General features: G+C 37.3%; 1 protein-coding gene across 3 annotated transcripts; it reads left to right on the top strand.

Moving 5' to 3' along the window:
- Positions 1 to 65: 65 nt before the first annotated feature.
- On the top strand, positions 66 to 18,279 carry Fancb (FA complementation group B). Of its 3 annotated transcripts, XM_052716651.1 has the most exons (10): positions 66 to 311; positions 2,117 to 2,699; positions 3,012 to 4,019; positions 7,028 to 7,180; positions 8,160 to 8,252; positions 11,465 to 11,593; positions 12,528 to 12,691; positions 16,528 to 16,958; positions 17,071 to 17,305; positions 17,766 to 18,279. In XM_052716651.1, exons 3-10 carry the CDS (start codon positions 3,081 to 3,083, stop codon positions 18,172 to 18,174), a joined length of 2,553 nt encoding a protein of 850 aa, XP_052572611.1. In that variant the 5' UTR covers positions 66 to 311; positions 2,117 to 2,699; positions 3,012 to 3,080; the 3' UTR covers positions 18,175 to 18,279. The 3 variants fall into 3 exon arrangements, with proteins under 3 accessions (XP_052572611.1, XP_052572690.1, XP_052572530.1); XM_052716730.1 differs by lacking the exon at positions 2,117 to 2,699; XM_052716570.1 differs by having other exon boundaries at positions 2,117 to 4,019.
- Positions 18,280 to 20,729: the final 2,450 nt, after the last annotated feature.

Here is a 20,729-nt window from a genome sequence, read left to right as displayed (position 1 = left end):
GTCCTCCGGGCACTGCTGTCCCGCCCCCAGCAGGCTGGAGCACTCCGACGCTTTCCCCAAAGCACAGCCCCTGACAGCTCGGCAGGTCATTCGCTTCCACCACTCGGAGGCCCCGCCCCCTCAGGTCTCCCCTGGCAACCGCCTCCATCAGGCTTCACCTCCCGAGTTTTTCACTCTGCTATTGGGCCGGGTGTCCCAGCGTGCAATGCGCGGGCGGGAGGTTCGGAGTCATTTAGTGCTTCTGGGACATGAAGATTAGGCTGCCTTGGAGAACTGTTTTTTCCTTCTGACCGTTGCGGATACTTTGGATGGTGAGTGTTCTCTATATCCGGCGATTATTTCCGTTAAGAACTTTTTGTTGTAGTGTCTCACATTATAGTACTGGCAGGCCTGGAACTTGGTCTGTAGCCCAGGTTGGCCTCAACTCTCAGACAGGCTCCAGTTTCTGACTCTCTGATGGAGACTACAGGTGTAGCCACCACTCTTGGTTGTGGAGTGTGAGACGCTTACAAGGCAAATACCTTTGAACTCCGAGTTCAAGTGGTTATAGAAAGTTAAAAAGAAAGATGTTATTTTGAGGAGCTTATTCTTAACAAGGTGGGGATAGGGCTATTATTTCTGCCATGTAAGTGACATTTGTGGTTGTCACAGCTCGGGAATGGAAGTGCATCTGATTTCTAATGGGTAAAAGCCAGGGATGCTGCCAAAGTGGCAGGACAAGTCACAATGCTTATCCAGGGCAAAATGCAAACATTGCCAAGGCTGGTAAAAGCTTAGATTTATAAAGTACTGGAACAAACTTTAGGTTTGGTGGTTTAGTTGAACATAACAATGCTGTCTTTCTTAAAATTTGACAGATACTGCAGACTACTTGTATAAATGTAAAAATAAAACAAAACTGTTAGCCTAGGGACTGGGGATATAGCTCACTGGTACCATGCATGTTGGAGGCCTGATGCTCAGTCTCCAGCAGCCCTTTACCTCCGCCAAAAAGGAAAACTCAAGTCTTCCCTCATAAATCCCTCATCTGTAGCTGGTTCACCACAGTAAGGCATTTAGCATTTTCCCCCACAGTGTTTCCTATATTTACATTTTTATGGGAAAAATTGAACACATTGTTTAAAACTTGTTTGAAAATATTCATAAAATTATTTGAATAGCTAAAATCTCCTCTAGACTCAATTCCCACTTCAGTACCCTTACTTATTAAAATTTAACCATCATGATATGCAGTACATTCCTTTTAACTGTAGTGTGATGTTCCATTTGTTTGTTTTCCTACTGGTAATCATTCAAATTTGTAATTTTTATATTGCAAATAGTAGTGCAGGATATATTTTAGAGTAGTAGTATCCTTCCATATGTGGGTCTGTTTCTCTTGGGTGAGGTCAGAAATACAATTGCCAAAGATACACATTTCAGTTTATTGTCAGGTTAAATTCTATAGTCACCTCTCTCTTTCATAAATGCCTTATTAATTATCTCCTGTTAATGAACTTTGTTCCTCATTCATGTATTTTAGTGCTGTCACTCAGATGAAGCAGTACCATTCTGTGATTTCTGCATTGTTAATTCATCCCATGTGTTGTCGTTACTTAAAAGAGTGACTCTGCATGTATGGCCACTGAAACAAGAGAGAACAACAGTTTTCTGTGTCTGTTGAGTTTAGAGGATGTTCCTTTGATTACATTGATTTTTACCCATTCTCTCACACTGCCTTCCTATGGGCAGTTTGTTCTTAATAGAGAAATGCACGCCATGGCAATATGATTAACAGGGTTGGCTCAAGAGGCAAAATGACTCTTTTCTAAATCAGCATTGCTGATTAGTATTGTAAGCATGGAGCAATGCTGCAACCTTGGGACAGTTTACCTTCATTACAGTAAAAGGGTCTGAATTTATATAAAGGAACAATCAGAACCTGAAATGATGTAATGCATGTATTGTAACTGACAGAGATAATAAGCACAAGTGATTGATCACAATTACTTAATTCTTCTGCTCATTTTCATTAGTTGTATCCACCCTCAATTTCCTCCTATTTTGAATACTAATATTTTTCCTCGGGTCATAAAAATGTATTGTAAAGTAAGTAGTATTTCTGTTTTTTTTCCAGAGCGATTTGTGAGCTTTTTTTCTCTCATCGTGCAGCCTGTACAAACTGTTTTCAGTAAGCAGGGCCCAAGTGCCTTGTCTGTGGGGAGCAACCGAATTCAGCAATCAACATATTTAGGGAAGTCTGAGTTTCAAGACAAGTAAACCATTGATTAACTGCATCTCATCCTAAAGAAGCTAATATAAACCCAAATTAGATTTAGTAGATTTGTAACAGAGAGGGAAGTAGAACTCATAAGAAATTTCCTGAACCAGAAAGATATCTGAAGTCATTTTTTTTTCAGTGTTCTCGGGGTCTCCCCAGTTTTCTGGAAGAGTTCCTGCCTTCTACCCTGCTGAGGCAGAGTCCAGTTTCTGCTGCTGCTTTGCACACTCCAGGCTTAGATGGCCTGGGGGCTTTCAGGAGGTTCTCCTGCTTCTGCTTCCCATCTCAACAAAGGAATGCTGGGATGACAAGGCATACCACTGCATCAGGCTGCTTTTTACTTGGTGAAGTCTGGTCATCCTGCTTATATACCTTCCTGATGGAAGGTACTTTTAATAGAACTTGAAAATGCAGCTTGCCATGCTGATAGCACATTCAGGTATCTTTTCTGACTTAGTTATTCACAGTCTTAGAGTTATTTAAGGAAGTATGGCGTTGTCACCAGGTGCATGATTCGTACCTGTAATCCCAGCACGCCAGAGACAGAGGCAGAGGAATTATGAGGGCAGGGACAGCAAGGGTCTTTTATATAGCAAGGCCTTCTTTCCATAGAACGTTGTCACAATTGTGTAAGAAGTTTTGATATATTGACTTCAAATGAAATGTATGATGACCTCTGTGATAATTTTCTAACAAAGTATGTTTTCTACTCTCTGCCTGTTCCATTGAGTCCTTCTTTTTTCCCCCTTAGGATTAAAGGCCTCAACTGGAATCCATTTGCATTTGGAACTGGATCAACACAGAGACTTGATGTATTAGAATGGCTGGCAAACAAGCAATGCCACTTAATGAGCAAGCAAAATTCTTGTGTTATAATGGGGAAATCCTTGTGTTTCATTTGTCCAAAGGAGATTGTGAAGTGCCCACAGATACATCTGTATTATATGTCAAAAGGATGGTATTTGACAGAGAAACAGAAACATTTGTTCTGATATCCACGGGTTTTTTAAACATTCAGGAGAAAGCTTCTCATTTAAAAATTCTGTGTTGTAAATGTGTGTCAGATTTCAGAACTAGAGTTAACCTCCCTTGCATTTTGATACAATACACAAAATACAGTAGTAGTGCTTTCAAATATTATATACTGTTTCTTCACAATCCAAACAAATTTGAAAAGCATTTGAGTTTTAAACTTCACCATGCATTGGATGACAGCTTACAGATCTTTGATGGCCCTGTAGTTTTTTGGCGATATCTTGACAAATTCTTCTATATATCGTCCCAAATTGGGAAAGTTACTAATATATCAGTTAAACTTTCCTCTATTGAGTGGGTAGGTGAGATCGAAAATTTTGGGGTAGTATTTTTGGGTCTAGCAGAACCACCTGAGGCTAAATGTACCCATAAGCTTTCAGAATCAGATTATGAATTTTCCAATTCCAACCTTTGTGCATATGTTCTTAAAAGTCAAGAAATATTAAGCAATAGCTACCTTATCCCTCTTGCTTACAGTAGTGTAGTAACTCATGTGCATGTCTGTGCAGCTGAGATGGTCGACAAACAGTTAAGAATGTCTCTGATTGCCCTTACAAAAAAGAATCAGCTCGTTTTGTTCCAAAATGGCGTTCCTGTAAGAGTATGCCAGCTTCCATTTCTAGATCCTTGTTCCGTTCAAATTCTAGATTCAGGTAAAGGAAACCGATTTTTCATCGTGTCATTCAACTCCAAGGCTTGTGCTGTTTCAGAAAAGAAATTTAAGGTACAGTGTTTGATCTCAATCTTACAGTAATTCAGTTGGTAGCTTGGGCTTTTCTTTTCCTGTGTTTGCTTTGTTTTGGTTTTTTGAAACAGGACTAGGTCTTAATATGTAGTTCAGATGGCTTTAAAGTTTTCATCCTGCTTTCCTGAATCCTAGGATTACATCCTTGTGCTACCATCACGTACAACCATTTTTAGACTTTCTAAGCATCCCTATTTTGTAAGTCAGTTTTTAGCATTAGTCCTTGTAGCTGTTTCACTGTTTTGTTTTTGTTTTTCTTTCCTGAAGTTGTCTGAAGTCTCCCTATAATAGTTTGGGGTCTTGGTGTTTGAAGTCAATAAAGACTTTGAGTTTGGAAGCATAAATATATACCTACAATTATATTTATTTGTCTTTTACTATAACTATTTGTAATTTTTATTAATGTAATCATATTGGAATATCTAAGTTATAGGAAGTAAAGTGATTGTACTTGAACAATTATACTTAGCAGTTAAGACAAAACAGTAACCATGTAGGATTTAAAATGGAATGAAACATTGCTAATATTGAATACTGAGCCTTTGCTATGAAGACCTTCTGTGAGAGGTTTTAGATAGTAGAATGAATACTTTATTCATTTAAATAATAAAACTATTTTTAATAGCAGTTTTGTCCCCATGTGGAAAGTAACAATCTTTCTTTGTGGAAGCTGTGAATCTGTTCATTCTGTTTCATTCCAAGAAGGAATTGAGGTAGCTTACAAGAAATACAAACAGGCATAAATTCAAGTAAATAATGAAAATCTAAGTCATCATGCTCCCAGACCAGCTCTTCATAAAAGCCCCGGAGATGTTTAATTCAGAGATAGGACTACATTTTCTCTTAGGGTTTCCCTCAAGTGGAAACTGTCTCTGCATGTTTTGACAAGAATCTGAGGCCGATGTCAGGTATGCACAGATATTTGTGTTTTCAATAGAAGAGATTCATATGTTCTCTAGTTGTCCTGTTTCATAGTCTCAGGAAGTTGTGCAGTATTTGAAATAGGAGTGGTCTGAATTAAAATACATTAAAAATGGCAAGTCGACCTGAGATATCAGACTTAGTAAAGGGCTAGGTATGGTGCTACATTGTAATGCCAACAGTGAGTAAACCAAGGCAGAGCCAGTAAGACCTTGTCTTTGAAAAAAAGATTTAGTGAAAATGCAGTGAAATATTTTGATTCTTAATTGATGACATCGAATTGAAATGGTAATGTTCTGGGCATACTGGGTTAAATAGACAGGGTTAAATAGTCAGCCCTCCCTATCTAAGTGTTCTGCAAACACTGATTCTGCCAACAGCAGATTTAAAATATTTGACAAAATCTGGGGTTTGTATTGAATATGAAAAACTTTTTTCCTTGTTTCTGTGCCCTAACAAGTACAGTATAATCAATGAAATGTTGTACTTTCATTGTTTTTGACGTTATAAATAATCTAGAGATGTTTTAAAGTATTATTATTATTATTATTATTATTATTATTATTATTATTATTTGGTTTTTCGAGACAGGATTTCTCTGTGTAACAGTCCTAGATGTCCTGGAAGTCACTGTGTAGACCAGGCTAGCCTTGAACTCAGAGATCTGCTTGCCTCTGCCTTCTGAAAACTAGGATTAAAGGCATTCACCACTATGCTTGGTTATATATTATATACAAATACTAAACCAATAATCATCCACAGAGTCTTGATTCTGCAGAGGGTTTAGGAGCTAATCTTCCACTTACATTGAGAGATGACTATATTACTTTTACATTTTTACTGAAAATTTAAAATTGTATGTGTGCTTCCCATTTTTGGTTCACTTGTATTTGTGTTAAATAGCACTGTTTGAAAGATAATCATTATAAATGTGCATGTACATTCATGCATAGTTCTTTGATGTTTACATGTCCTAAGAATGTCAAAAGCTATACCCATAAAAATCTCACCAACATGATTGCCTAAACATGTTCTGAACATGTTAACAAATTTTGATTGCCAGTGTCTCCTTTCCATAGTTTATTATGCCCCATAATTGTGGGGAGACATGTAGGTTTTCAGATAGGCTGCCTCCCTGCACAAGTGAAGAATCACAGCTTTCGAAATTAATCTTGTAGGACCAGGATTGATATTTTATTATGTAGATTGAAATGCCTTATTTACATTCTTTCCAAAGTATAAGCCGCCTTCCTGTGTCATCTAGATAATGTGTCTGTGTTCCTTGGATTCTGGGTGGGAAGTGTAGCTCTTCTGCCCTTAGTAGGTGATCTGATACTTGTGGTGTTAAAAGCCTTTAGCTCTATGGACCTTTAAGGAAACTATTTTAAACTCCATGTCTCCTTTTCTGTTATAAACTTAACAGATCATTCTATTTAATTAGAATGCTTCTAGGTGTCCTGCTGTTAAGGATCCATTCATTTCCTTTTTTGGCCCTGATAATAACAATGCTTGTACCACCACCACTGGGGTTAGGCTGTTAAGTTCATCTTGAGTGTATTTTACTTTGAGAACTCTTCAAACATGTACTGGTACCTTTTGGTTATCCAGTGCTACTGAATTATTTGGGGAATTGGTCTGATAGTAAACAGCGTGTCCACTGAGGCTTATGAGAAATAGGGTCATCCTTAAATTATCCATGCTAGATAAAGAATCTTCACTAGAGTTTTACTCATGCTAAATATTAGGCTTCCAAAGTTTTAGTTATGGGAAGTGACTGAATTTGTACATAGATCATGAGATTGGAACACAAAAATCAGGACTGTGATAGTCTTTAGATAAGCATTAATAAAATACGACATAAGTATCTTGCTATTTACAAAGTTGTCATAGTTCCTTATGGTTTTGGATCCTCTAGTAGCTGTATCTTTAGCTTTTGTATTGCAACTTTCATCAGTCATTTGTAAGAATGAACTTAACAGATTATAACTGCACAAAACAAAAAGACTTCCTAGTTGGTTCATATTTTTCCTTTCCGTATTCCTCTTGTAACACTCCCATTCTTTCAGGTTGTTGCTAAGTGGGAACAACTTAGCTTAGTCCTGATAAATGACTTTGTTGGAGTTGGAACTGAACAAGTACTGGTCATTTTTGAGGATGCTCAGAACACAGATCAGCTGACTTCATTTGCAATAACAGATTTTGTCAGAATAAGCTATTCAGTAAGTTCTGTTTACATAGTATGGTTTAAGAGCCATTTTAGTACTTAAAAAGCTTGATCCTCACTCTAAATCGTGTGCATCTCTATCTAAATGATTTCATACTTTTAACTTTAAAAGTATATAGACTGACTCCTTTAAATGTGTGCATTGTCCTTTTCAACAAATGTTATATAAATTGACCTTGCTTTTCATATAAACTTGTATTGTGGTATATGTATATCTAAGGGTCACTCAAATGATGGTAATGCTGTAAGCAAACTTTATTGTTGCTTCTGAAATATCATTTTGTATTGACAAATAATATTGCATTAATTAAGGAATAAAAGGAAGTGAAACTACTTCTTAGAAGAGGAAATAAGTGACTATGAAATGGCTCAGTGGCAAGGGTACTTTGTTGCCTAGCCTGATGACCTGAGTTGTGTGCCTAGAACCCACATGGTGGAAGGAGAAAGCTGACCTCCACAAGTTGTCCTCTGACCTCCACATACATGCTGGGTCACATGCTGTGGAACACTTCCAATCCCAGAAAAAAAATAAATGTAATAAATGTTTTCAAATACAAGAAAAAGGTGAAGCAATCTTGAAGTCTTTATCATAAGAGAAATGATTTTCCCTGAAGTTTCACATTTAAGTAGAATTAGAATCTCTCTATTTTTTTTTCTTTTGTGAAATGAAGATGATTGTTCTTTGCTCCAGGGTTTTATAGAGAATAATGAGACAGTATACAAATTTGTGATACAGTATACAAATTTGTGATACAGTATACAAATTTGTGATACAGTATACAAATTTGTGATACAGTATACAAATTTTAGGTGGTAGCAGTAGGACCTGTAGTGATACTTACCCAATTCCCAGATGTTGAAAATACATAATTTGTTTTGCATGAAGAACTGCCCTTTAGATAGTGATTGTAGTTTTTTAATCCTCTGAATTTTCCATTTATTTCAAAGCTTGTCTTGATCTTTTCTGTTATTAGACTAAACCACTGGATTGCAGTGAAGACTCTTTTGCTGAAGAGGAACATGAAAATTATTGTTTGGTGCTTCCAGCACTGGAAGCACAATTAGAAGTTAGTGTCTCGATCTGCTCTTTCCTTCTGCCTTGTGATTAACAAGTTCTAACTGAAGTAAATAACATTGAAAGGGGATGGTTACAGTGTTCAGCAACTCAGTGTTTAGAAAAAGGGTATTTCGGAGAGCTCTATGTTTGGGGCACTGCTGTAAAAATATATTAATATTATGAAGGTGAGTGTGGTGTTGCAGGCCTGTGCTTTTAGCACTTGAGAGGTTGAAGCAGGCTAATTGTTAGTTTGAGTCCAGCTTTGGCTATACACAGTTCCAGGACAGCCTAGGCAACAGAGCAAGACCTGTCTCAAAAATAATAACCCAAACTACTATGCTGTTACATATAAGTATATTGTCTAGAAATGATAACTTTTTGCAGTAGGATTTAGTAGGGTTAACAAGCTATATGAATGAAAATAACAGAAGCCCAGTTTTAAAAGGATCCTGACCTACAGAATCAGTATGTCACAGCATCTCTCTTAGAAGGGCAGTGAGTATAATAGGTTATAGCACATTAACAGACATATAACAGTCTACTCTCAATTTTTCCCTAATAAACTTCTCTACAAAAGCCAAGCATGGTGGCACATGCCTATAACCCCAACACTTGGGGGTAACAAGAGTTTAAGGTCAGTATATACCATGTTCCAAGCCAGCATAGATGAGACTCTCTCAGACAGACCATGAAAAATCTCTGCAAAACAATTATTGTTTTTGGTTAAATATACCAGCTGTATTAGTTTTCATCACTGACAAAGTTCCTAACATAGGATCTAAGGCAATATTTTTCAACCTGTGGGACATGACCCCTTTGGGAAGTCAACCCTTTCGCAGGGGTTACATATCAGATATCCTACATATCAGATGTTTATACTATGATTCAGAGCAGTAGCAAAATTACAGGTATAAAGTAGCAACGAAAATAATTTTGTGGTTGGGGTCACCACAACATGAGGAACTGTATTAAATGGTTGCAGCATTAGGAAGGTTGAGAACCACTGTTCTAAGGGAAGGATTTCTTTTGGATCACAGTTTCAGATATTTCAGTTCTTGGCTGGCCAGCTGCAATTGCTTAGGGCTTGAGATGAGGCAGAATATCGTGACAGCAGGAGTGTGGTGGAGCACAGCTGGGCATCGCATGGTATCCACGAGGCATCTCATGGTATCCACAAAGCAGAGAGTGTGCTTGTGTTAATGTGATTTCTCCTCTCCCCTTTTAACTTTCATACCCTTAGTCTGTGGGGTGATGGATGCTGCCTTACATCCGGAATGGGTCTTGTTCCCTTTAGTTTATTATTTTTGGAAATGCCTTCACAGATCCTGTGCTCTTAAGTTTTTTTGTCAACTTGATAGAAGCCAGGGTCATCTGGGAAGAGGAAGGTCCTTTAGAGATTAACTATTCCTCCCCTACTCCTCATTTTGTATATGATGAAATATGCAGACTAGAAAGATTAAGTGCCTTAGAGCTAAAACTAGAGTCCATTGCATCAACATAGTTGTTAGTAGGGAAGCAAATGGAGGACCCATAACTTGAAGAAACTGGTGAGCATGTAGCAAGATGCTGATAATCATTGTTTGTAATGCCCCACACCTAGACACTAACACAGATCCTCCTCAACAGAAGTGAATTGTGCTCATGAGATGAAGTGCCGTAGAGCACCGAGAAGGAAAGAGATCCAGCTGTTAGGGACAACACGACCAACCTTAAAATCTGAGGTACACAGAATGGTTCAATTTAAGAAGTGTTCGGAAAACATACAAGACGAAAAACACTCTGTAGGAACATGTAGAAAAAAATGGTAAACTCAGAAGACAAGCAAGGAAGTTATGTTAAGAGTCCATGTAGTGTTGCCTTCTGGCTAGAAAAAGACATTTGTGATTATTCAGGCCTCCCAGGCAGCCCCCAGAGTGCTTCCATATACTTGGATATAGTTTTTTGGGTGCTGACTTCATTCTTAGTCTTCAGACTTTCCCAAATTGTGGCATTTGGGGCATGTATAGTAGCATCACAGTAAGGAATATTAGAGCAAGGCTCAGTGTCAAGCAGGGCAGTTTGTCCCCATACTGGTTTTTGCTCGGGTTTCTGGTTATAAGGAGATGAATGAAAGTAGTTCTTAACATACATGGCAAAACTCTGGAAAGGTAAAGCCATCTATTGGTTGCAGGATTATGTGTATAGGAAAGGGAGGGGAATGCTTTATTGACTAAATTTCTTCCAGTGAGCTTGGTTTAGTTGTATGGTTTAATAACCAAACTACACAATATTTGAAACTAGAGATTTGCTATTTTGCCCTGGAGCACAGGGGACATGATGAGAGAAAGAACTGACAGAGGCTAGTGCTAATTTCAGAGGGTTCACTTTCAGTCAGCTCACCTTGAATAGATACGTCCACTCCCACCCCAATTACAAGCCACCAAGTACCTGAGCAATGGACTAGGAGCACTGTGAAGCAAGTAGGAGGAGACCACCATGAGATGTTTCAACATGGTAGCTACACTTTACACACTTTGTAATGAGGTAAGGTAAATAAGGTAAATAATTCAGTCTCCCTCCTCCACCTTCTAGCGATTGATTAAAAAAAAAAACTTTAGTTCATAAGAAAGGAACCCAAAAGGTTTTTAAATATGGAAAGACATTTTATTAGATGCTGGATTAATACTTAAACAGCCTCACATGTCTATCTAAATGAAGCAACTTCTGTCAATTCAACAAGACTATTTACACTTTTAGTAGCAAAATATATTCCAAGATTTTTTCATCCTTAGAGCTGAAATCTAATTATCTTGCACAATAAAAGAAATGTATTGCCCTATTCCCTGTTCTGAGCCAAAGTTAGTTTCTTCAATAGTTTTCAGTAGATTTTTTTGTCAGTAGAGTTGACTAGGAAAAAACAAGCATAAAACAGATTGTGGCCATTGTTCTGTTGGAGGCCTCAGTTTTATTCATAGTGAAACATGTTATTGAACTCAGCATTGAAATGGATGCTAATGTATCAGTATGCTCAGTTTGGTGCATAAACTCCACAGCAGTTACTTCCATGTCTTCCCGGGAACACAAAGCACTTCTTATGTAAGAGAAAGAGAATCTATAAACAAAAGAGCTTTTCTCTGAAAGTGTTCTCTGCAGAGCTTATTTGCACAAAGTACTTCCTGAATTAAGGACATGTCCAGTTTCACTTGAAACTGTCTCTGGTAACTTTTTCTTTCTATTTTTCAGGCTTCATTTGTTTTTCTTAACAAATTACAGAAACATATCTCACTTAAGGATAAATTTATTGCAAACTCTTGGAAGGCTCTTTTAAACTCAATTTACGGGAAAGTTGATAGTACGTCAAGTGATGAGGAGGTAAAGTTAATCATGTGACTATCATTTACTCAATTGACAATGTGCAATCTGTTTGAGTTATTTAAATTGTAATAAAGTAGAAAATATTGCTTACTGGATTGAAAAGAAGAGTGACGGGGTAGACTTTCATAATATTGAAAAACATTTGTTCAAGGAGCCAATATTAGTCTGTTTAAGTACAAAACCAGCTCTGCCACTTTGTAGCTGTGTGACTTCAGGCAAGTTCTTCACCTCTCTGTGGCTCAGTTGTATCTGTAAAATGTAGAGAACAATACAACCAACAAAGGAGGCTATGGTATTGTGAGGATTGGTGTACAAATGGTATTTAGACATAAAAATAAAGATTCAATAAGGAATACAGTTATTTCCCCTAACTCTGGTTTCTGTTGTTATTATATATTTATGGTAATGACATAGGAATGGCCCGGACAGTAACAATAAAACTTCAGCAGAATTCAATTTGAGCTCAGTGCAAGTTCCAGGGTGGATTGTTTTCAGTATGTTTGTGGTATATATTATCACACTGTATTAAAATCCAGTTTTGTGTCCCCACTGCCTCTATATCAGCTAACTCATCTTCCAGTCATGATTCTTGACCTGAGCATATAATTATTTTTCATGAATTTTATTTTAATAAGTTATGTATAACCTATAACATTTTATTTATTATATAATTTTTATTATTTATTATTATATTATAATGTATTTTAAAATGCTTCTGTGGTGTCCAGCCTTTTGACATTGCAACATGATATCATTTACAAATGTGTTGGGCTACATTCATAGTTATCTTGAAAAGCATGTGGTCTGTGGGGCTCGGGGCTGGACATGCTTCTTCATGCTATAAAGCCACAAAGCTGGTCTTCATTGTATACCTTTTGATTCATTCCGTGCATTTATTTTAGTCACCTGTTTTGACATATTTTTCTTTAAGGACTGCCTTGTTCCGTTCTGTGATGAAGATGAAAACAGTGTCCATATTCCTGAGGGGAAGTCATCAGAGACTTTTCAAGAGCCAGAACATATTGTAGAGCAGACATGGTGTCGTGTACTAGACGATGACTTAGTTGTTGGAATGAAAGTCACATCTTCGAAACTGTAAGTAAATTTTAATGTAATAATGCTATGTAAATGCTGCATACCAACCCTATCTAATAGAAATTAATGAAAGGCACATGTAATTTTAATTGTTCTAGTAGCCATATTAAAAATTGAAATAAAAGCAAGTGAAATAAGTTTTAGTATTTTATTGGGTACCCTCCATGCAAAGTTTCATTTTAACATATAATCAGTATAAAAACTATTAATGAGATACTTGTTTGCATATTGAGCTTTTGAAATTTGGTTTGTCTAACAGGTTTTAATTTCCACTTGCCATGTTTCTACTGTTTAGTTGCTGTATGTGTCTTGGCCAGGAATATTCTACAAATATCCATTTTATACAGATGCATTGAGTTTTTTTGAGGAGCATGGCATTTACAAAATTAAGATGATATTCTCAGGGTGGAGATAATTAAAGAGCACACGGAATGTTTTATCAAAGCATGGAGAAGAATTAGGAGCATGTAGAAACTTTAAACTAGCATGGACTGGAGAAAGTTTAGTTAAATAACTAAATGTCTAATAATAGAAGATTTTTCTTCTCGGGCTGTTGAAATCATAGAAAGGGAAATAATATCTCTACTGTCTGAAGCTGAGAGAAAAGCTTTCCCAACAAAACAATGAAGCACAAATATGCGTACAGACAAGTTGGAGAGCCTCTGCTAGTCTATTTGACTGGAACAGTGTGGAGTTCAAACAACTTACCTAGTAATTTGAGGTTTTTACTTGATCTTGTTTCAGTGAGTTCCTTTTTATTTCATGACAAAGGATCTCACTGTAGCCTAAGTTGATCTAGAACTCTGTTTTGCCAAGCCTGGCTTCAAGCTCTTGATCCTGGTGTCCCAGCCATCCCAGCTCAAGGATTCCAAGTGTATTACCATGCCTGCCTGTTCACTGACTTCCTAAGGTGTTTGAGGTGATGGAGCATGCAGGTTTGGGGGTTTTTTGTTTCATGTGGTGAGTTAGGTGAATCCGTTTTCTACTCTAAAACTAATTTTGCAATCCTGAGTTTTATAAACCCAAATTCATTATATAGTTTGGGTGCATTAATAATAGATTTGGTTTCCTCATGTTTGGTCAAGAATATTTGCATTTGTGAACACGAGTGAAGTCGCCTTGAAATTTCCTTCAATAATATTTTCTTGGTTTTAGTCCCAATGCTGTAACAGTTTGCTCATTTGTTCATATGTATTTATTCATGTTGAGTCTTGCTTTGTTGCCCAGGCTAGCCCAGAGTTCCTGGGTTTAAATCATCCTGTAAGCTCAGCCTCCTAGTAAGCCGCGCTGTTTTGTTTTGTTTTTCCTGATCTGTGGAAGACTGTATAAAATCCAAATTATTTGGGCTTTGCCATTTGGTTGTACTGATCTGGAAAGCCGTGAATTTTGAGATAATTCTTAACTGGTGATCAATTTCTCTAAAAGTTGTGGATAATACAGATTTTATTCTTAAAAACCATTTGCTTATGTTTTTCTAGTAATTGAATGCTGTGATACATACAAACATTTATCAACTGTGCTGTCAGCAGTTTTCATTCTAAATCTTGTGTCTGTTCATGAGCAATTTTCCAGAATGTTGTTCATTTTATTAGACTTTTCAGTCGAATAATTTCGCTTTAATGATTTATGATTTTGAATTGTTTCCTAGTTTTTAAAATTTCTAGTCCTTCATTTTCTTACTATTTTAGGCTTATACTATTATTCCTTTTATAACTGTTTCATCATGATGTGATTGGATGTGGATTTCTTTATATTCTTCATTAGGCTGTTAAACTTCCAGACCTTGAGAATTGACTTTTTTTTAAAGCAGTTCAGGAAAGATACTAGAAGTGATGTTACACTTGTTCATTCTGTATTCCATGTTTCATAGCCTACCTCTGTACCCTCTGTTCATCTCATTGCCTCTTAGGTCGTGTCTTCTGATATAGTCTATTCACTAATTTTATCTCCAATTTTCTAGTCCACTGTTTATTCCACATTTTCATTTACATTTGTTCTATTTACCCCTTCCTAGGTTCACCTGGTCATGTTTTATTGTCTCATAATTTTCAAGCTTTTATATCCTTAGTATGGTGAACATGATTACTTTTTTAAATGCTTTTTATGTATAGAAAATTTCAAACATACCAAACGGCATGGTGACATCATCTTCTCATGACTCAGGTCCAATAATTATCAAATTATTACTAATCTTGTTATATATGCACCTTTATTCACAACCCTCCAGATTATTTTGAAGCAAAAGTATGTCATCTGTAAGTATTTTAACACACACACACACACACACACACACACACACACACAATGAGAACATTAAAAATGTGTTTGGCTAACAATAATTCTCTCGGGCAATGTTCACATTTACCTCTTGTCTTGAATTTAAAATAAGTTTTTAAAACATAAGCCAAATAATATTTATAAATTGGACCTGGCTGCATATACATCCCCATAATCTGTACACACTCCTTTCTTGTGTATATGTTGTTTTTTCTTGTAATGTATATTTTGAAGTAACCAAGCATTTTTCCCTGTAAAGTTCAATGGGCTAGACTTTGCTGAATTTATCCCATGGTATAGCATAACACGTTTCGCTGTCACCTTTATGCCCCCTAAATCAGAAGTTAGATATCAAAGCTGAGTCATTGACTAAATGTTTGAATTTATATTAAAAGAATACTGAATAGATAATGCCTTCTTTCATCAGAAAGCATGTAAAAATGCTTTGGGATTTATCAGCCAGAATAACATTGTTAAGAACAGTTCTTCAGGAATTGGATACGTATGCCCTTAAATGATGTGATTTGTAATTAGAAACAAAAGCCTGGTCAGGACAAGGTGCTTGTTTGCAGCTCAATGGATTGTTCTTTCTTGGGATTTTGTATATGCAGAGATAAGTGCTGTCTTTGGTTGACTGGTTGACTGTGGGGGTTTATTCTTAGTGGTAAAATCTAGCATAAATCCATGCTGATACTTCCAATTTGGAGTAAAGACTTTACAGTCTTATCACTACCAGTCTTGTAGCTCAGTTTCTCCCCCTCTTGCTGAAAAACCCCAGCTCTCAGTTACACCAACAAAATTACTCTTTCTTCATTACACAATCTGTATATGATAGTCATGGAATCAAAATATCAACAGTATGATTATTACAAGTTGTTTCTTTAAAATCCTTTGCCTAATCTTTAGTATAACCCAGCAGATAGTGAAATTCCTATCTTTGGTATGCATCACCATTCCTTGATAACATGATAGAGTTGGAATGTGCCTAAATAAACCTGAGGCATATTTGTCAATTATGAGGAATATCAATCACAAAAACTTTTGTGAAAGATAGGAAATAATCTATATTTAAGTTAGATTTTAAGTTACTCAGGGAAGGTTTACTTCAGAGGTATTTTATTCTAAATTATTACCAGAATTTAAAAATGAGTAATTTCTTTTTATGTATTTCAATAAGATTCATTCACTGATAATTTCATAGAATGTATTTTCATCATATTAAGCCTCCTCCCTCAGCTCCTCCCAGATCTACTTCCACCTCTCTACCCACCAAACTTTATGTTATTTCCCTTTTTTAAAAACCCAGGAAATCTAGTTTGTATTAGGCAGCTCCTCTTGGGTGTGGGGACTACCCAGGAGTGTGATTGATGTACCTGACATCACAGACCTTTTCAAGTCTGTGTGGCTTTTACTCCCAACTCTTTAAAATTTTGCATTGAAATGATTTTTCCTAGGGAAGGAGAGAATAACTGTTTTCTTGTTTTTTGTAAACATTTAATCATTTATTTGATTCTTTTAAAAGAATGTGCAGAATAAGCCAAATTCTTGTTTTTTCACAGATCTCCTAATGAAATGACGTTATCACTGATAATGGATCAAGGCAACAGGTCCAGCTTTCAGCTTATGAAGTGTCAAAGTCAGGTGACTAGGTTGAGTATGAGTTCTCACCCAGAAGCATACTTGATGCCAGTGGAAACAGGAGCAAAGAGAAAAAGGGACAAGTTGACCTCTGGGAGCAAGGATGAGGAAACGTCTTTTTGTGAACAATTCTCTAAGACAGAACCTACACACATAATGACTGCTGTCACGCCTCTTTCACCACTTCTAGTATTTAACAAGTTGTGCTGCACTTTACTGTTAAACATTAGTGACAGAGATAATGATAACAATACTGTGCATGATTATATTGTATGTGGCAACCTTGATTTTAATCTCCAAGATCTTTTTAGTATGAACCACCTACTGGCGTTCCCGACGAAGCAATCAATAGGTAATTGGAGGGCTAATTTTTTGTTGTATGCTTAATTGAATCAGAAGATTTTGAAAATTGGTTGATAGTGACAGAATTTAAGGATAGGATTTGTGATATGCTTTCCTTGTAGAATGTATGGAAGATCTTTTCTCACTTCTTGCCGTATTGCACAAATACTGTTTTCTTGTCACATCACCTGCCCATGCCCCGAATCTAATGAAGATGTGGCTCTTGAAACACATGAAATGTGAAATCATCAATGACTTTAGAGAAATATACCTTTATAAAAAGCTACGAAGTTGTGGGGCACTCTTCTCTTGGAAGCCAAGAACAACATTTGAAGGAATTTTAACAGTGTACTGCAGGTAATGTATATCCAGTTCAAACTAATTCAGAGAAGTTCGTGTGTCTGAGTGGTCTAATAATCTCTGTGTAGAATTCTGTGTTAGGACATGTCACAATCTTGGCCTGGTATTGCTTGAATGGATAGAAATTTGATGTCTTTTCTTTAGTTTTTTGTTTTATATATTTTAGACCCTAGCAGTTATTTTAGAGTTTACCCCTTCTCTATAGTGAATTTTCAGTAAATACTATGTTGCTGTTATTACTGAGCAAAAGATACATAATCAGGCCAGTAACTTGACTGCTGCTAAGTTGGTTAGTACAGGATATGTGTACTGATATAGTCAGACTTTTATTAATGAAAGCATGCATTTTTATTATCGATCTTAGTGTTTATGAGTGAATATGAATTGGTTACTATAATATGTCGCGTGTGACCCTTGTGTCCATTGCAGTTGTAGCACGTTTGTCTTGTATTTTTAGGAACCAAGGAGTTTTATTCCAGTGTCTTGACCATCTCTTCAAAGTGCTCCCTGAAAAATGTTTCTTCCAATACCTGGCATTAGGAACTGAGGATGTCCTAATGAATCATTTGTCATCCACTTTGGAGCAGGAACTAGTTACCTTTTGTTCTCTTTCTACTTCTGCCTTTGAATATGTTAGAGACGGATTGGTGCATCCGTATAAGATAAGCAAAACAAGTAATAGTGCCACAAGTGCTTCAGCGGCAAAGGCCAAAATCCATCTGCACGAACAAGAAGTACAGGGAGAAAGACTGATACAGGACTTGAATCTGAAAGTGAATGGTGCCAGCTATGCGGAGATGACTTTGGCATTAGCTGAGACGCAATTGAAATCAGACCTTATTGCAGAGAAACTGGCCAATTTGTAATGATACTTTCAAAATCTTGTTTTAAAATGTTTCAACTGTCGTAAAGTGTTGGTTTCACTTGTTATCCTTTGTTAATATAAAGATTAAAACTTACTATAATCCCTAGGGTCTTGTTTTTGTTTTATTGTTTTTGTGTGTGACATAGGATCTCATTCTATAATTTAGGCTCTCCTATAATTCAGTTATGGAGCCTGTACTGGTCGTACTTAGGATTGCAGAAATCTACCTACCTCAACCTCTCGAGTAGCAAAATTAGAGGTGTGTGCTCAATTATGAGTATTGATGACACAATATGGTATTTCCAATAGAGCAGCAGTTTCTTACATTGTCATTTTGACTCCCTTTGCTTCTACCTTCTATTGCAATGGGGCATTTGACTGTGTCTGGAGACTTCTTTGTGTTAGAATTTGTAGAGGATGGTTTATGTTTATATAATCAGAAAAACTGAGACAAAATAAGAATGTGTAATAGTGGCACTTTGGAATGGATGATTATTTGTTGTGGGGCTTTGTTTTATGTTAGTAGGAAGTTTAGCAGCATCTCGGACTTCCTCTACCCACTAGATGCCTGTAAGATTCTCAGCCTACCTTTGCAGGGAGTTAAGGCCAGGATTCTATGAAACCTTCTGCTATTCAAGGATAGCCCACACAGCAAAGAACTAAATCCAAAAGTCCAAAGAACTAAAATGTCAGTAATTTAGGTTTGAGAAATCTTTTCTTAAATTTACCACTTCAGTAAAAAATATTTTGCTCTATTTTTAAAAAAAGCTTCTTTTTGTGTATTCTGCTTAGTAAAACATGACATGTAAAAAACCAACTTGAAATGGATGAACTAAATTGGATTGTCAAAATCATTTTCAAAAAATTTTTTTTACATTTTATTTATTATTTTTTTAATTTTAAAATTAATTTAATTTTACATATCAGCCATGGATTCCCCTGTTCTCCCTCCTCCCACCCCTCCCCGTCACACACCCCCCCCCCCCCCGCCCGCCGCCCTCCCTCCAACCCACCCCCCCATTCCCATCTCCTCCAGGGCAAGGACTCCCCTGGGGATTCAGCTCAGCCTGGTAGATTCAGTCCAGGCAGGTCCAGTACCCTCCTCCCTTCACCCAGTTGAGCAAAGTGTCCCAGCATAGGCCCTAGGTTCCAAAAAGCCAGCTCATGCACTAAGGACAGGTCCCAGTCCCACTGCCTGGGGGCCTCCCAAACAGTTCAAGCTAATCAACTGTCTCACTTATCCAGAGGGCCTGATCCAGTTCCATGGGGGCTCCTCAGCTATTGGTTCATAGTTCATGTGTTTCTACTAGTTTGGCTATTTGTCCTGTGCTTTTTCCAATCAAGGTCTCAACATCGCTTGTTCATACAATCCCTCTTCTCTCTCGCTGATTGGACTCCCGGAGCTCCACCTGGGGCCTGGCCGTGGATCTCTGCATCTGATTCCATCAGTCATTGGATGAGAGTTCTATCATGACAGTTAGGGTGTTCGGCCATCCGATCATCAGTTCGGGCTTTCTCTCGACCATTGCCAACAGTCTATTGTGGAGGTATCTTTGTGGATTTCTGGGGACACTCTTGGGCATATACCCGAGGAATGCTCAATCATACCACAAGGGCACATGTTCAACTACGTTCATAGCAGCATTGTTTATAATAGCCAGAACCTGGAAACAACCTAGATGCCCTTCAGCTGAAGAATGTATAAATAAAATGTGGTACATATATACAATGGAGTACTACTCAGCAGAGAAAAACAATGACATCATGAGGTTTGCAGGCAAATGGATGGATCTAGGAAAAATCCTGTGTGAGATAACCCATATTCAGAAACACAAATATGGTATGTAGTCACTCGTAGGTGGATACTAGATGTAAAACAAAGGATGAGTAGACTGCTACTCACAACTCCAGGGAGCCTACCTATTAAAGAGGACCCTAAGAAAGACACAGGGATCGCCCAATGACAGAGAAATGGATGAGATCTACATGAGCAAACTGGATGTGAGGGGGGATAAGGAAGGGCAAGGGTCGGGGGAAAGAGAGCTTAGGGAGCGGGAGATCCCAGCTGGATCAAGAACAGAGAGGGAGAACAAGGAAAGAGAAACCATGATAAATGAAGACCCCATGGGAATAGGAAGAAGCAAAGTGCTAGAAATCACTTTTTGATATACCTAGCCCTTCTGGAAAATTAAATATAGTGGTGAGTGAGACCAGTTTGTGAAGCTCTGGTTATGTTGTATTAGAGAGCCACTCTGAAATTATACAACTGTGGGAATGCAAAGAACTTGGGACATTTTTCTTAAAAGAACATCTCTCTCAAATGGCTAAGTGTACCTCACAAGCTACTATACTATCAGAAGTAAAATTGTGGGACTGAGCAGAGAGCTTAGTGTATAAAATAATTTGGCCTGCAAGGCTGGGGACCTGAGTTCTGATCTCGGCATCCTACGAGAGCTAGATGCAGAGCATGCTCCTATAGAGGCAGTGCTCCTACAATGAGATGAGAAGTGGAGACAGGAGAATTCCTGGAACCTCATGGGGAGGGGTAGCTTGATA

Source organism: Peromyscus californicus, unplaced genomic scaffold (assembly GCF_007827085.1).
Source record: "Peromyscus californicus insignis strain IS unplaced genomic scaffold, ASM782708v3 Scaffold_10__1_contigs__length_136768540, whole genome shotgun sequence".
NCBI lineage: Eukaryota > Metazoa > Chordata > Mammalia > Rodentia > Cricetidae > Peromyscus > Peromyscus californicus.
Note: the sequence above shows the minus strand (reverse complement) of the source record. Positions and strands in the feature narration are given on the sequence as shown.

What these genes read in the sequence shown, in the direction of transcription:
- Fancb (XM_052716730.1), top strand. Translation starts at nt 3,081, where the DNA reads ATGGCTGGCAAACAAGCAATGCCACTTAATGAGCAAGCAAAATTCTTG. An exon ending in TTGTCAGAATAAGCTATTCA is followed by an intron (nt 7,181 to 8,159) that starts GTAAGTTCTGTT and finishes TTCTGTTATTAG; the next exon opens with ACTAAACCACTGGATTGCAG. An exon ending in ATTTTAACAGTGTACTGCAG is followed by an intron (nt 17,306 to 17,765) that starts GTAATGTATATC and finishes TTGTATTTTTAG; the next exon opens with GAACCAAGGAGTTTTATTCC.